The sequence below is a fragment of the Teleopsis dalmanni genome, chromosome 1, assembly GCF_002237135.1.
Source record: "Teleopsis dalmanni isolate 2A chromosome 1, ASM223713v2, whole genome shotgun sequence".
NCBI lineage: Eukaryota > Metazoa > Arthropoda > Insecta > Diptera > Diopsidae > Teleopsis > Teleopsis dalmanni.
This window is the reverse complement of record NC_051846.1, coordinates 202,869,040-202,886,971: the sequence shown is the minus strand read 5'-3', so window position 1 is coordinate 202,886,971 and position 17,932 is coordinate 202,869,040. Positions and strand designations below refer to the sequence as shown.

Sequence of the window (17,932 nt, the reverse complement as noted above, 5' to 3'; positions counted from 1 at the left end):
ATAGGTTTGTTTTCAGGAAATAAGGGTGCTAGTTTGTGAATTGGTCGCTTTAACATGCCTGTTGCGGTTTTGACATCTACGACTCGTATAAATCCATCATTACCCTTATATGTCTTCATTATTCGCCCTAAAGGCCATTGCAAAGGTTGTACATTATCTTCTTTAAGGATCACCAGTGTATTTTCTTCAATGTTTTTGCATTCTTCACGCCACTTGTTTCGAACCTGTAGTTCCATTAGGTACTCTGCCCGCCATCTTTTCCAAAACTCTTGTTTTAAGTGTGCAACCAGATTCCATCTATTCAAAAGAGATGATTTTACCTTTCCACATGTTGCGTCTACGGGTGCTGTTAGTGCATCACCAACTAAGAAATGACCTGGTGTGAGAGCCTGCAAATCATTTGGATTAGACGACATTGGTGTTAAAGGTCGTGAGTTTAAAATAGCTTCTATTTCTATAATGACGGTTTCGAGTTCCTCGTACGTTAACGTTTCAGTTGAAACGCTTCGGACCAATAGGTACTTTGCTGATTTAACCGCTGCTTCCCATAGTCCACCAAAATGAGGTGCACGAGGAGGGATGAAGTGAAATGCTATTCCCTTGTTGCTGCAAGTTTTTGTTATTTGTTCCTGAGCTACATTGGAATGGATTGTTGTTGTTAATTCCTGCAACTTGTTAGAGGCACCGACAAAATTCGTTGCATTGTCACAGTATATATTTTGGCAGCATCCGCGTCGTGCGATAAAACGTTTTAATGATCCGATAAATGCTTCTGTTGTCAAGTCGCTTACCAGTTCCAAGTGTACTGCCTTTGTCGCAAAACAACAATAAACTGCTAGGTATGCCTTATGCGCACGTTTTCCTCTCACCTTATAATGCACCCAAAAAGGCCCACAGAAGTCAACTCCGGTATTAAAAAATGGCCTGTTTGGCTGTACTCGATGCCTTGGTAAACTTCCCATGACTTGTTCAAAAGTAACTGGTTTACATCTAGTACAACGAACACAATGGTGAATAGTTGATCTTGCCATAATTTTACCCTTGATCGGCCAAAATTTTTGTCTCGCTGCTGCCAGCAGTGCTTGACCGCCGCAGTGCATATTTCGTTCATGTATGTCTTTCATTATCAGTTTTACAATAGGGTTATTGTATGGAAGGACTATCTGATGCTTTTCATCATATGTAAGTGATGATGCTTCTAACCTTCCCCCCACGCGAATTATCTTGTGTTCATCTAAAAATGGCATCAGTCCAGCAAGTGTACTTGCAGGTTTTACTGTTTGGTTGCGTTCTAACTGAATTAATTCTTCTTTTAGTTCTGACTGTTGTATGTACTTCACTATATGCCTGAGTGACAGCTCCAGTTCCATAGGGCTTAGAGCCATAGTGATATTGCTTAAATTGGTTCGCCTTGCCCGATTTACAAATCGCAGCATATATCCTACCGTATGTAGTAGAGTTCTAAATGAATTCCTGTGATTGATTCTATCGATCCAATGGATATCGTAATCAGTTGAGATTAAGGCCACTTCCCTTGTCGTTTGTTTCCATTCAGGATTCACCGGATCAATACAGAGAGTTTTATTGAATTTGTCAGGCCAGTTGCTTTCGGAACCATGAAGAAAGAGTGGACCGTATAACCACAAGTTATTTTCGAGTAATTGAGCTGGCTTGATACCCCGTGATAATGAGTCAGCTGGGTTGTCCTTAGATCTTACGTGACGCCATTGATTAGGCAAGCTAATTTCCTGAATTGCATTGATTCTATTTGCTATGAATTGTTGATGCCTTGCTGATGAAGAGTTGATCCAGAAGAGAACGATTTCTGAATCAGTCCAATAATATGTTGCTACATCATGATTTATATTGTTCTAACCTTGGAATCGTTTGTTTTTTGAGTGGAGCAACACGAGACTTGGAACACAACAATCGATTTATTAGTCGACCATCCATTAGTTTCGCTCGAACGTAGACTGCGGCTCCGTATGCCTTTTGTGAAGCATCACAAAATACGTGCAATTGTATTGATTCAAGTGCTGGCATCTGTTTTCCGAATATATGACGATCTATTTTAAATTGATCTAGTACTTGTAGATCGTCATAAAAGGTAGTCCACCTAGTGTATATTTCGGTTGGTACTGCTTCGTCCCATGTTAATTGTAGTTGCCATAGGTCCTGAATTAGTATTTTTGCTGTTACGAGTACTGGACCTAGTAGTCCTAATGGGTCGAAAATTTTGGCTAGGTTCGAAGTAATGGTTCTTTTAGTAATGATTTTTAGTGGATCCAGTTTTAATTTTATGCGAAATTGATCTTCTTTTGGTTGCCAAGTCAATCCTAATGTTTTGATTGATGTTGCGTCCTCACTTTGAAAGTCCAAATCAACTTCTTGATCTTCTTTTGCAATATTTTGAAGAAGTGACGGATGGTTGGCACACCATTTACGTAGCTTGAATCCTGCTGATTCCAACAAACCTTTTAACTGAGTTTGTATATCTTTGGCAGTTTGGAGACTATTTGATCCACTTAGGCAATCATCTACGTAGAAGTCATTACTTAGTGCTGCTGCACCTAGTGGATATTTTTGCAACTCAGATTTCGCCAACTGTTGTAAGCATTTAGTAGCCAGATATGGGGCTGATCGTGTTCCATAGGTGACTGTTTTTAATCGATAAAATTGTAAGGGTTCGTTAATATTGCTTCTCCAGACTATTAATTGATATCTTTGATCTTCGGGCTGAATAATAATTTGTCTGTACATTTTTTGAATGTCAGAACAAAAGACAAATCTTGGGCACCTGAATCGAAGTAAAATCGCAAACAATTCCTCTTGAATTGTAGGGCCAGTAAACATTGTATCATTTAACGATAGTCCACTACTCGTCTTGCACGATGCATCAAATACCACTCTTAATTTCGTGGTGCTGCTATCGGGCCGTAAAACGCCATGATGTGGGATGACATAATGAGGATTAACTTGGTTGATGTCAACCCTTTCCATGTGTCCGAGATCAGCATATTCATTCATGAACTGTACATACTGTGTTTTGAGTATTACATCCTTATCGAGTCTTCTTTCCAACGCTAAAAACCTGTTAATGGCAATGTGTTTTGACTCACCAAGCAACGATGGATCTTGCTTGAAGGGTAATCTGACACTGAATCGACCGTCTTGATTCCTTTTCATATAAGTTGCAAAATGAGACTCGCACAACTCTTCGGAAGGAGACAGAATTTTGTTTGCCTTTTCTGGTTCATCTAGTTGCCAGAACCGCTCGATAACCTTCATCGTATCTTGCTCATCTTCAGAGCATATTCCACAAACTTGTGGTGAAATAATTGAATTTTGGTTAGATATTTTTCCCACCACAAGCCACCCAAGCAATGTGTTCTGTAGGATGGGGAGACCTCTGCCAAGGTTTATTTGGCCGATGGACAATAGTTGATGAGAAAACTCAGCTCCAAGTAGGAGATCGATTTTGTTTGGGGTATTGAACGACGGATCTGCCAGATTGATGTTCTGTGGTATTTTCCAGCTTGAGCTTTCAATATGAATGCTCGGCTGGTCACACACAATCTTAGGTAATACATAAGCCTCTATTCGGCTGCTAAATCCGTTAATTCTGGACGAGAAAGCTAAATTGATTCGTTGTTGCGCATCTTGTTTTTTTTTTGCCCCACACCTTCTATACATGCTGAGGTCTTTTTCGGGTTTTCACCTAACTTCTTAATTATTTGATCGGTTATCAGGTTGACTTGGGAGCCGGAATCCAATAATGCTCTGCACTCAATTTCTCTTCCATTGTTGCCTTTAACGACAACACGTGCAGTTCCTAATACCACATAATTTTTTTGGATGTTGAGATTGTTGGAGAACAGAGAAGCAGGATTTTTTGATAATGATGCCTTCTTAATCATGGATGCTTCAAGTGTGCCTTCTAAATGCAGCAAGGTGTTGTGTTTCTTGCTGCATTTTAAGCAACTGCCTGATGTGCAGTCTTTTGTGAAGTGACCATTTTTTAGACAATTAAAACATCGTTGCAATGATTTTATGAGATGTAGCCTCTTAGCTGGGGTGTCATCCAGGAACTGCTTGCATAGATGAATTGGATGATTATCTCTCTTGCATATTGGACATTTAGCTGGTGCAGTGTTAGTTGTAGCCACTGTCTTAACCCATTTTTTAATTGATGCGCTATTATTTATTGTTTCTAGCGATTGGAACCTTTGTTCAATAAATTGAAATAGTTCCTTCATAGTGATCAGCTCTCGATTGTTTGATAATGACTGCTCAAATGCTGTTTGTGTGATCTTGTCTAATTTCTTCAACGTCATATGAACAATTATGACGTCCCAATGTTCGACTGGAATGTTCTGCGCCTTAAGTCCCAATAAACACTCTTGTGAAATGTCATGCAATGTTTTAAGGCCAGAAGCGGTTTCAGTTGTCATTGCTGGTAATGCGAATAATTTGTTTAACAATGCGGTAACTAATAATCTACCATTATTGTATCTAGCCTTCAGAATCTCCCATGCGGTAATGTAGTTCTCAGCTGATGCTGGCAAATGCTTTATCAGGTTTTTGGGCTCACCAATCAAGTTAGTTGTTAAGTAGAACATCTTTTGGATAGGTTTGAATGGTTGTTCGTCTATAAGTTGTGTAAACAGGTCTCGAAACTCTACCCACTTCAGCTGGTTTCCGTCAAATATTGGAATTGTTAACTGTGGTAATTTTACTGCCTGAATTGTTGAATCGTGCTGGTAGTGAGAATTGAATGATTTTAGCTTGAGTTTCAAACAAATCTCCATGTCTTGGAGTTTTTGACTAATTTCATAATACAATTCCCAGGAGTACCCTTCAATGAATTCTTCTGATGTAGAATTCCATATTTTTTCATTGTTGTTATCGAATGCTTTGTGATAACCTTCTATCAAAGCAAGCTTGCAAGAATAGAAAACTTCATTTTGAGATTCTTGGCTTGCCATTTCAATTTCTTGACTGGATCTGTCAATGACATTTATGAGTGCTCGTTGATTACGCAACACTCTTGATAATTCTTCATTTTGTTGAAACTGCATTGGATTTTGATTGTGTTGCCTTGGCGGCTTTTCCTGAGCATTTTCTACCTCTTGCATTTCGATTAATGCCTTGTTAAAAATACCCAAGTATTTGTTTGTCAATTCAGTCATTTTTTCATAGTAGCCCGTGGTGAAATACTCGTCTTCTGTATCTTCAGCCATAGCTTTACAAGATAATAACGTGTTGTGGTTCTTCTCTAACCTTGACCATTGTTCAGTTAACCGTAGAATTCTATCCTGATAATAGCGATTCGTCTTCCTTGAGGCTGGATCCTTCTTGAAGTTGCTGATTATCCTCTCGATCTCAGCTCCTATAGCTTGTTGTTGATCAATAAGTGTGTTGAAATGCTCCATGATAATGCCGTTCCTATTTATTGTCCTTATAGGAATATCACGTCGGGGTCACCAAAATATGTTGAGAATGCTTTTATTCTCAAGTTTCTATCAATTTGTATTTGTATACCGGAATTCCACCAAGCACATGTAACTTGTTGGACGGTATATTTGTATACTTTTTATATTCTTGAAGATACCACCGAGCACATAAACCCGTTGGTAATTTTATGAAAAGAAGATAAGTTCTATTCAAATTTGTATCATCGAATACCCTTTATTAAAAGAATTGATTTGTTTATATACATTTTTTCTTATAATAATTACTTACTAAAACTTATTACGTACAATAATTTACTGACCCAATTAATATCAAGCAAAAAATATTACTTATAATGACACATAAAATATTCAGCAAAACAATAAATAATTAATAGCAAGCAAATTACATAAAATATTTACTAAAACAATGAGTAATTAATAGCAAGCAAATTATATAAAATATTTACCAAAACAATGAATAATAAATTATTTAAAATGTGTTCTTGCCCTAGTTATAAAATAACACTAATCAGCAAAAATATAACCTATTAATATATTACGATTACGTTAAATGCATTTTATCATGGGTCAGCAAAAGACAAAATAAATGTAATACTTAACAGTTTCCATGACCAAATATATTTAATAGTAATTTTGTTTTGACCAATTAGCCCCTTAAGAAACAAAATTATTATTTAAAATATTATTTCTATAAACTATGATAATAACATGTAATTCATTGTATATTAAGATTGGATTGGATTAGAACAGAAATGAAGATACAGAAAGGCATATAAGCAATAACCGTCACCTCTTTATTACTATCGGAAGGATTAGAAAAAATTCTTTAAAGAAACTGGATTTATGAAGAAAATTAAAATTTGAATAACCACCATATTATATAACTATATACCATATATACCACATATGCCATATACCATATATACCACATATATCAATTATACATTACTTTCTCGATTTCTCTATAGTACTAAAGGTCGTGGGTATCCATATTTTTCAACTATAATTTCATACTTTCTTTATAGTGCTACTTGATATGGGCGCACACAATCTATATTTCTCATTCCTTTAGAGTGATCTTTTATTCTAACTATTTCTTATTCTACTTCACTTGAATATTCGTAAGGAAACTGTAAATCTACTAACGTTAAGATTTCGTAGATTTCATTATTGCATAGAAAGATAAGTTAGACAATTCTTGGAATAAGAATTCATATTTTTTTAAAATTACGATAATCCAATAGCCTTCTTATATCAGGCTATAACCTGAGTCTATATTACGTCAAATGGCAGTTGATTATCTTGTTTTTAAACGTGAGCAAGAATTAGTATCTTTTTTCTAGAGAAAATTGTGACGCAAAGTAATCGCAATAGTGTGATGATGCTATACTTTAGCAGAAAGTTTCATTTGAACATGGTTATAAATCTGTTACATCTTAAACCATTGCACGCTATAACTAGAGCAGTTATAGTGAAATGCTATGGTGCTTGGTGGAAAGCAAACGCGATCTACGTACACCATCCATGTGTCAGCAGTGTCTCCATGGAGCTATCAGTGATTAAGTATTCTATGCAGTGAGGCTTACTAAGATACTTATACTTTGAACTCAAGAGTTACACGTAACTATTGCGACAAGGTTTAATGGTTTTTAAAAATTCTAAAAGCACACTTTTAGGCTGGATATTCTAATAATAATAAGGATCTTGTTAATTCTTTCTCCTTTCTTCTTCTGGATTTAAAGCATCATTCGAATAAGACATCTAATTTCTGTGCATGACTGCCCACAAGGGATATAAAATGACAAATTTTAGACCTACATATATTAATTCGTTTCCCAGTGCTATAGCAGGACATGATTAGATAAAATGGGTGGAAGCTTCACTCTGCATTTCACAAAATCTACAGGTGTCAGTGACATTTAGTCCCATTTTTGAAAGTGGAAATGTGCATGTTCAGTAACGAAATCATTGATTAATCTGAGTTTAAAACTTTTTTGAGTGTATTCTCCAAAAGGATTTAGGGCTTATGCAGGAAATTAGTGCAAACACCTTCCCAAAACCTGTGTCGATAAGGTCGAATTTCATATGACCCCAAAGGAGTGTTACCTTACTCGCAGTAACCAATGGGTTAATAAGAAGCAAGGTTTGTTTATTTTTAGTTATTCCTTTAATTTGTGCATTTTGGAGACATAACAGCATATTACTGATTTATAGGCACTGATTGAATTTCCATAAAGTATATGGCTGCATTATTGCATGTCAGTTGCTTCGCTAAACAGTTACCGTGATAGGCATCATGACTTAGTATCCGAACAAAGGTGAATATAGCATATGTTCATAATGAGAAGTATGAATATTTTCTAGAGACTCTGGTATTTGAATAACATAGCATGAGACCCTTAAGAAATTCTTCAGCCTTTTTCTTGGATATAATGCTGTTAAAAAAAACAAGGTTTCTGAATTAAGCAAACTATATGTTGGGACAACTTTTAAAGTTCAAATAAATATAATAAAATAAAGTTAATAAATTTTTTATTAATTTTTAAAATATTTAATTTTACTAACAATATAAATGCCTTAAGATAATGTTAACCTTTGTTATGCTTTGTTTATCAAATTACGAGTTACAAATTTTGTAGTGAAAAACAAAATGAATTAAACAATATTAAATAGCGAAGCTTATTTATTAAACCAAAATAAATAAAAACTAAAGGATTTTGCTTCTTTTGGCAAATTCCACAAAAGAAAATATTAACAAAATATCTTTCAATCTAACGCAATTTTTCATAGGTCCCAATATTTTGCTTGGCAGTGAAGATTGGAGGGCGAACACAGTCAGGATTGGCATGAAACTTACAGTTCCGAGTCTGCCGTTGCAATGTCTGACGTTTCATCTACTCTTAGAATTCAATATTTATTTATATTAAAAATTTTCCAACCAAACTCGCTAAATAAATTGATAAAATTCCATTTTTAGCTCATGCCACATACCAAGTTGGAGCAGATGAAGTTTATTGGAATATTGTCTGCTGATGTTTCCGCGTCTTTAAATAATAAAAAACTGAAGTAAAAAATTAATAAACAAATATTTATTGATGTGTTAACTTAAAGCGAATAAGAGAGGAAAATAAGAAATAAAAAAAAAACAATAATATTTATATAAAATTAAAATTACAATCAATAATTAAAGTAACAGTCAATATTCAGGTTCGAAGGAGTAAAAGGAAAAACTCCTTGAGTAAATCTTCCTGAAAGAACATTTATTATTATTTTACGTTATTTATTCCTTATTAATGTATATTTAATAGCACACTGGATTGCAGCTACTAACAGTAAGAAGGTTTATTAATTAAAGTAAAGAGCTGATAGGTATGTAGAGATATCAGGTTATATCATTATTCGTCGACCTTACAATTATTTAGCGATAAAAAATTTTAAATTCTTAAAGTTAGCGAATGAAGACTTTACTTCTCAATTAGATTGATGGGCTAAAAGTATCCATTGACATTTAAGATATCTATGTACCGATGTGAGATTAAAGTTTTTGAAGTAAGCTAAAGAAAGCTTGAGCTTTTTAGCACTAAGCATTGGTAATTTGATACCAGATTAAAGGCCTCAAACGTTGCTAATGACGGCTTTTGAATATGGCCATAGCCATATTCATTGATCTTATAAATATGCAGATATACCAGATTTAAGTCCTTGCAATAAGCTAATGAAGGCTTTATCTCCTTGACACTAAGCATAGGCATAGCATAACACAAAGCATAGCATAAGCATAACACATAAGATCAATCTGGTCGCAGTGCTCCGCTCCGTTGGAAGCTATTATCCCGTTCAATCGTAGCATAGGTAAGTTGATTGGCAAAAACTATCTATTGAATATATATGTGTATATGCAGCGAGATTAGCTTAAGGTCTTTATATTAGTGGAAGATTTTCCTAAGAGCATTTACTATGCATATTTACTTACTACATTTTTAAATGAAATAATTTTAAAACTATACCTTTCATTACTTTTCGTGGCAACATAGCGCCTTCTTTATCCTTGCAAGCTTGTAATAAATTAGTTAAAATTTTTAATAGCTTTAGCTTTAGCATCGGCTACGTAACTAATACTATTCTTTATACGAAAGCAGCTTATTCGCATACATCACTTTAAGTCCTTTTCATACTCCGCTAACACATATGGTATATTCAAAAAAGGATTTTAGTAATAATGTTGACTTTGCCATTGTGTCGTTGTAATCGTAGTCATAGTCATTGTCGTCATTCTCATCCTCATCCTCATCGCCATCGCCATCGCCATCGTCATCATCATCATCAACATCAACATCCTTGTTGTCGCTTCCATGTCCTTGTTGCCGTTGTTGTCGTCGTGTGCTTTGTTATTTTGCCACTAGTGTTCATTAAAATTCTTTTTCCTTACATATTGTTAGCGGTTTGCGACTTGAAAGGCGATCCTTTTTAACTTGGCAAACTATTAATTTTCAGCGCTCGCTGCGGCAAGGATGCTCACACACTATCCTTTATTTTCTTGTATATTTCTTTGCTTCCATTTATATATATTATCCCTCTCTATACTTTTACACTTTCCTTTCCTGTCTTTATTTTTTATTATTTTTATTATTTTTTATTTATAATTTAAAGCATTTTCGCTATAATATCCTTTTTTCCTTGTCTGTATATATGTTTATTTTGTAATGTGCATACTCGTATGTATCTGCAGGACGTGTTGTATTGCTGATGTGTATTATGTTCGACATTGGTGTATTCTTAACATGCTTGTTTTTGTATTTTATCCTTTTGAAGTAGTTTTTAATCCTGTATATTTTTGAAGCAAAAAGAGTAAAAGCAAAAAAAAATGCATAAATAAATGAAATATAAAAGGAATTAAAAGTGCATTTTTACTGCAAAACTTTATATGTTGTGCATGTGTTTCGTTGTTGTTCTTGTTGTTGTTGTCTTAACTTATTTATTGTGCGGATTTGGCATAATCCTTTTTTATCAGGCATTACAAATTTAAAATGTGCATACTAAGTTCAATAGATTCAAGTCTACCCGTACTTGGTGCAAATGCATACTAATATAAATGTATGTATATTCCTATTAAACAGTCAAACTAAGTTATTGATAGTTAAGATAAAGCTCTTACTAATATACAATACGAATATACCTAATTACATACAACAAAGAAGCTAAAAAGTGCTTTTTAACAACACTTTCTAGAGCTCAATTGAATGTTATGTCCTAAATATCTGTAGTCTGCAGTCAGGCGAAACCAGTCCAGATTTATAAGATTATATATATATAAGAAGCATCAACATTGAAATTCAAACAGTTGTGATCGATATTAGGTTCGGTTATGTTAGGTTATGTCGGCGATAGTAAAGATCCATTTATGTCTATTAGCTCATCATGAGGAACTATAAGGTTTTAAAATTACCTTAAACCCTTATCAAAGCCTAAAATGATCTTTTGGGAAGGTTTTAGGCTGTACTAGAGGCAGGTGTGAGGCACTTTCATCGTTTTTTCCACAACTGGGACAGAAATGATTAAACAAGAGATTCAATCTGCTTGAATGTTTACCTAATCGACTGTAAAGCACCCTATCTGAACAGCTTGTATGCTTTGGAATTGCCAAAAATATCGCTATGACTGGGAAATCAGCCACAGAGTTGACAGAAATCAATAAGATCAAATTTTGAAAACTTAGAAGACAAGCGTGGAGTCAGCATGTGACAAGAGTCTCTGACAATTACTTTATTAAGGTTATTCGACATGCAATCCCAACAGGTAGGCGATGTCAAGGGAAACCGTCAAAAAGAAGAATCGAAAATTGGTTATTAACTTCAATAAATGTAAAAGCAAAAGTCATTTTATTTCTATATAGATATATGAACTAATTGATGTATTTAAGATTACAGCATAATTGTATGTATTCCATATTTTTTCATATAAAGACTTAGCTTTGAGTTTGATTTCAGAGCTTTTTAAATAATTTCATAAGAGCGGTCCCTATTCAAAGTGGGTACCGCATTTGCTGACAGTTGACGAGTGTCAGCAACTTTAAGAACTTTTTAAAGCTATTGTACAAAAAAAATTTTTTGCGCAGTATGTAGCAATGGATGAAACTTGGATTCACCAGTTTACTTCAGAGTCCAATCGATAGACGGCTGAGTCGATAAGAACCAATGAACTTCAACCAAGGTGGCGAGAAACGGAATAGATAGTTGACAAGGTCATGGCGTTCGTATTATGGGATAGGTGTGGAGTTTTGTACATCGAGTTTTTTGAAAAAGGTCAGACTAACAATAGCGATACTTATATGGTGCATTTAAAACAAGAAATCGCGAAGAAGAAAACCGTCCTCTTTCACTGTGGTCAAATTGCAGGAATTAGTCTTCAAATTGTTTCCACACTCGCCGTAGTCGTCAGATTCGGTCTCCAGCGAATACTAACAGACGGAAGAGAATTTAAAAAAATGGGAAAAGGAAAGAAATTTCGCTCTAGTGAAAAAGAGCGAAAAAGCCATCACAGAAACTGAGGTATTAGACAATCAAGACCAAAGATGAATTATTTATTATAAGAGTTATCGATATTATAGAGATTGTATTACACTTGAAGGAGACCACCTTGATGAATAAAGTAGAATTTTGCCAAAAAGTTGTTGTTGTTTTAGTTATCCTACGGAGTTAACAATGGATGTATTATTATTTTTTTAGGTCTACTTACCAACTACTGCAACAACAATGATTGTATTGACTTTAGTATATAATTTATCAAAATAATTGTCATTTAACATTAAACATATTCAATGAAATAATTTAGCGGAACCAACAGATTCGGTTTGCTTTATATTAGCATAAATTCAGTTAAGTAAAGTAACCAGCTTGAACACCAATTTCGATAAATAATGATATACTAGAACCAACATTTATTAAAATATTATGGCATTTATTATGATAAATGACCCAGTGCAAGCGGACTATAATGTGTAGCTGCTTTCGGTAAGTGTCTAATGTCGACAAGTTTTATGCAATTTATCCTACGGATCCGTTGTTTTAATGTATCTCAACTTTTATGCATCAGTATTTCCTTTAACAAAAAAAAACAATAAAAAAATAAAAAATAAACAATGATTTTGTGCTACTGAAGTGCACTTTATACACACTCCTCGCTTCTCTAGATTGCATGTGATGCATAAGTGAGTGTAATTAGTGCTGTTTTAATATTTCGAGTGGGATTAATTAAAATTTAGCAGTCAAATAAAAAGGATATTGCAGTTCCTTTACCAAGCAAAATTTTTCCTTCGTCGTTTATTTTTTAACATTTTCGGCAGGATTAAAAACGAATTGATGTGGTGGTTTAAGTTGACTTAAGCTTTATGGTAAAGTGTAGGCGGTTGCTTGCCTGCTTCCCGGAGAGTGTAAAAGTAATGAGCTGATTATTTTGTTTTTAATTTTAAGTATACTCATAAGTTTGAGATTTACGAGTGCTTCGAAAAAACATATTAATTTAAAATTAAAGTGAATAAAAAATTAAATATTTTTTTAACAAAAATTTAGTTTATTTGGTTTTCTATAAGAACTCAGCCATTTTTAGTTAGCTAAATATGCTCTCAGTTAGATTGTATACAAATTTGAAAAAGATGGGCGGAGCTTTGTGGTTAACCACAAATTATATTTTATATATAATAATATAAATAAAAAAAACAAACGCAAAACAACAACAAAATTTGTGACTGAAGTACCCTCTTTAGTTAAAAAAAAAGAACTCAATAAATGTCCTAACATAATAATAATATCTATAAGGGTGGAATGGAAAGTATCTGTGAGTTTGTGAGCAGGTATTGAGTGTGTGGCAAGTTACGTTGTAGACGCGCATATACCAAACAATTTCTTGAATATTTTTTGCGGTTAACCACAAAATATAATTGGTCGAGATATGAGATACAAGATACTCAAATTCATTGCTTTCTATGTGTGCGTATAGATGAAGATACGAAATTCTGTCTGTGCGCAATGCACACTATGGAAAATTCATTTGCATGGGTTAAATATATTTTTAATATAACAAATATGTTGTTAATATTAATAATTTTGTAATAATTTTAATCAAATCATATTATTTATATTTAACTTTTTATACTTAATAAAGCTTAAGCTTTTTTAACGTACTTAACGACATCTAACGACATATTTTTCAAGTTTTCTAACGCAAGCCAAAACTTTCTTCAAGAAAAATATAAGTGAAAGCGAAAAAATCGTTGAAAAAACGAAACGCTCAAACGTCTTAGAACTTTTCACAAATTTTCTTAAGCATTTTTCCAACCCCTTGTGAGCGCCCTTCCTGCAGGGGTAGCAAAAGTTCTTCACACCACTAGAGCAAGTTGTGGAAAAAATGTTCATTGATATTGTATATTCGTTTGTGGGGTATAAAATCCCACTTTTTTTCCTACAGAAAATATTATGAGGGTTGTTTAGAGCTGTTACCTCCAAGAAAATTGCGAATTGGAAAAAATTGAACTCTGTAATAATAAAAAAATCTACAAAGTGAAATACCCCTTCATAGCTTTAGATACTTTCAAGTGCTTTAGGATACTCTTAGCTTTCTTAAGGAATTTATTATTCTGCTCTTAGAAAAAACCAAAATAAAAATTTTATAGAAAAATTGTGTGGTAGTAACTCTTACACTCTTCGGTTCCCTTACTCCGTTGTTACGAGTATTGTATCTATTGTTCTGTTGGCGTTCAACAGATGGCGCCACTGTGCACAATTTTATTTAAATTTTATTTATTTATTTATGCAACTTATACAAATAATTTGCCTATTGGAAAATTCGTGGCTCCTGCTGTTTAACGCAAACGAATTTGTAATGAAAACTAATGAATAATGTAATAATTTTCGAATTTAGCGATTTTAGAAAATTTTAATTAAAATGATTTGCAACTCATGAAACCACAAAACGATTTCAAATCATGTGCGGTCGCCGGGAATTAAAAATCATTTCATAATGTTTTTGTTTTAAATGCCAATTTAAATGGGATTTATTTAGCCGCGCGGCACACAATTGCCGCTTCCAAGCCTCGGTTATGCATTGGTAATGCACTTTTCATCAAGGCGCGGCCAGCGAATGCGTTTTGTTTTATTTTAATTCTATAAAAGGCAGCCAAATTTTATTTATATTTTAAATGTTTTCTAATTGCAATTCAAATTCAAACTCACAAATTCACATTCGAATTGATAATAAATAAAATTTTATATTTTATATTCAAATAAGTAAATTTGCATGCATTTTAAAGATATTGGTACATTGGTTGCCATAAGCATTATGGATTAGATACTCTAAAATTTAAATATTTAATTTAAGAATTTAAATAAAAATTTAAAATATATTTTTTTAACAATAATTGTGCCATTAAGTTGAAACCAGTAGTGCCATTTAACAAGATGAGACCCATTTTCATTCAACGGAGGTAACTTTAGTCATTGTTCGTTTGTAAAAAGTTTATAGCAATATTCTAATTATAGGTATCTTTCAATTTTGTATAGTGATCTCTAACGCTGGTTTGTCATTTCATCATATTTAGCAACCGAATTCTCTTAATTTCTGTTCATTGCATTATCTAATATAGTTATCTAATAATCTTTTACGAACACATTGCACATTGTAATCTTTTCAACATATTAATCTTGTGCTAAAGATTAATGGTAGTAGTGTCGTTCATCTACTACCAATACATTACCGTGCAAGTTTCTTTTCACTCATACGGAGTATATAAAACATCCACTGAAGTTTACCAAGCGTAAGTGTTATAATTACGTCTACTCCGAGCTTGATCATGTACAGTATGTGGTTGTAGCGTCTATAGGATTGCCCCCTCCCACCTGTAGGACCAGGGATTCTCCGTAAAACTTTTTCCTCGGATGCGGCTAAGGGGACACAGGGTGTTTTACTATGCAGCTAAGCAGTACATGAGCACTGGTATACCTTTTTCTCATAAAGTAGGACTTTGATCGTTATCGTGATACTTAGCAGGTTCACTGTAATAGTGTTTCATTGTATATTGTCTCCGTCTCAATTAAAAATTTTAAATTAATAGTACTAATACTATTTTTTTTTGGAAGAAATGTATCGCTATACTGTGTAAAAACCCATTTAGAGCCCAAACATTTCCTTCACCATCATTAAACCATCATTTTTATATTACTTAATTTAGTTGGCCATTATAGCAACCGAAGCTGCGGACATCCTGTACCGCGTTTTCCACCTACGGGTACCTTATCAAATATCTTTCTAACCAGAGCGTTTTCTTCTATTCGCACGACATGATCAAGCCAGCGAAGCCGCTGAATTTTTATGCGCTTAACTGTGTTAATGTCGCAGTATAGCTCATACATACAGCTCATCGTTCCATCTAATTCGATACTCGTGGCTAAAGCGTATGGGACCACTGTCATTTTTATATTGCATACAGTAAATATTAAAACGCTTAAAGCTGTGACGAGCCCCACACCGTAATTTAAATTCCGATGATCATTCCCCACTTTCCCAAATTCACTTCTAAATACACCCAAGTTTATATACAGATGGATTGGATGTAGATGAAAATTACCTAAGTTTCGACAAAATTTAAGATAACTTTATCAATCAAATTCTTCATTTATTCAATAATTACATTTTCTCTGTGAGTTTTTATTTACTTTACTCTTCTAAATGTTTTCACTAGCATTTAGGTTTTTTTTATAAATCTGTTATAAAATTAGTTCAATAAATAATTTGATCATAATTTAAAATGTATGTTGACGAATCAACAAAAAATTAAGAACTAGGTCATGAGTTAATCGCTCACACCTTTGTAATTTCTTGGTTGACAATCAACAAAAAGTAAAAATTAGGTCATAAGTAAAGCATTCGCAACTATTGCTTATTAAGCAATTTGTGCGAATTAAGCAATAAGTTATTTTTTTATTGTATGTTTTGCAATTACGGTTGCTTTTATTTTGTATAAAAGAACAAATCAATTTAAATAAAACAGTTGTTAAAGTAAATCAACGTCTCACCAATCATTTATGTTTCCCCCCACCAGTGGTAAGGGACATAAAGATTGTTAATGAACATTCTTGTTATTACAGTTAATCAAATGATAAAGTGTAATAATGCCAAACATTGTTTATATGCATCCATACATTACTATTAACGTAGCTCCATCGCAAAAAGGAGAACAAAAAGAGTTACTATTAATCCCTTCAATTCACCCCCTTACTTAATATAAGGAGTTTACTATCTTACCAAAGCAGTGCAATTGTTTTTATATTGCGTGTACTTATATTTGTTTTTGCTTTAAACCGGTTTTTTTCGTGCTTACCACGAAAGATGATACAGTTATTATTTTTTATCAATTTTATTAATGACAAAAGTCAAGAGTCAGTATTCAATGCAGCGTCAATCAACATGTTTTATTTTATTTTATTTATTACATTTTGACTCTATTGTTAAAAAATGATAAATATATACATATTTTATATTTTATAAATAATAAATAAAAAATAATTATTAATATAATCAGTAGCAATCAGTGAATGTAAAAAAAAAATACTTTACGCTTATTTTCGATTTGAAAAAACTTAGTACATTTAGAAAACTTAGAAAAAACATTGTTTCAACTGTTATACTTGGTGTTCATTAAGTAGAAATGTTATAAAAAATAAAATATGTATGTTATAAAAAATAAAAAATGTTATAAAAAATAAAAAATGTTATAATAATCAAATAAAACTGTGTAGTAAGTAAAAATATAATAAAATTTCTTTTGTATTGATTTTTTATCGATCGTTATCGCATAACAAACATATATTTTTGTATTTCAAATTAAATAAATAAAATAAAAATAAATAATTGTAGTTGCAGTTTGTTTAAATATTAAGAGATATAATTTTCAGCTTTATTTTCATTGGGATAATGAATTATATGTTGTTTAAAGTGTTATACTGAGTGTTCAAAACACAATGAAATTATAATAAAATCAAATATAATAAGTGTGAATGCCAATAAAAATTTCTGCTATAGTTTATAATATATGTAAGTGTAAATATAAACAAATATAATTGATTTGTGATATTTGTTTAACATTTTGAGCTTTGCTTGTTAATCGTAATACGTTGTGTTTATAAGAAAAACATAAAAAACATAACAATATCAATTGCAGCGAGTGTGAGCAAGTAAATCAACTGATATTGCCATTAATTTTAAAAATGTAACTGTTTTACTTCATATTATTTTAAATGGTCTAATATTAGTGTTTTTAGTAAAAATATAATTATAACACAATCTCTTGCAAAGTACAGTAAGTCTGAATTTTGGTCGGTAATAACTGTGTACAATACAATATTTTAACTGTTATATATTGTGCTTACAGAAAATATTATATTATTTATGAACCAGTTGCAATAAGT

At 32.8% G+C, this 17,932-nt stretch overlaps 2 protein-coding genes across 2 annotated transcripts in view; both read right to left on the bottom strand.

Annotated features, from left to right (window-relative positions):
- The window catches only part of LOC119667079, a 1,706-nt gene extending 321 nt beyond the window's left edge, over window positions 1-1,385 (bottom strand). The window contains exon 1 of the mRNA XM_038076364.1: window positions 59-1,385. Coding sequence (XP_037932292.1) covers window positions 59-1,385 — 1,327 coding nt within the window. The remainder of the gene's footprint in view (window positions 1-58) is intronic.
- Window positions 1,386-1,854: 469 nt separating this feature from the next.
- On the bottom strand, window positions 1,855-3,288 carry LOC119667078. The gene has a single exon (XM_038076363.1). It carries the CDS (start codon window positions 3,286-3,288, stop codon window positions 1,855-1,857), a length of 1,434 nt encoding a protein of 477 aa, XP_037932291.1.
- Between the last annotated feature and the right edge of the window lie 14,644 nt (window positions 3,289-17,932).

Coding starts and splice junctions, on each gene's coding strand:
- LOC119667078 (XM_038076363.1), bottom strand. CDS start 3,288: ATGAAGGTTATCGAGCGGTTCTGGCAACTAGATGAACCAGAAAAGGCA.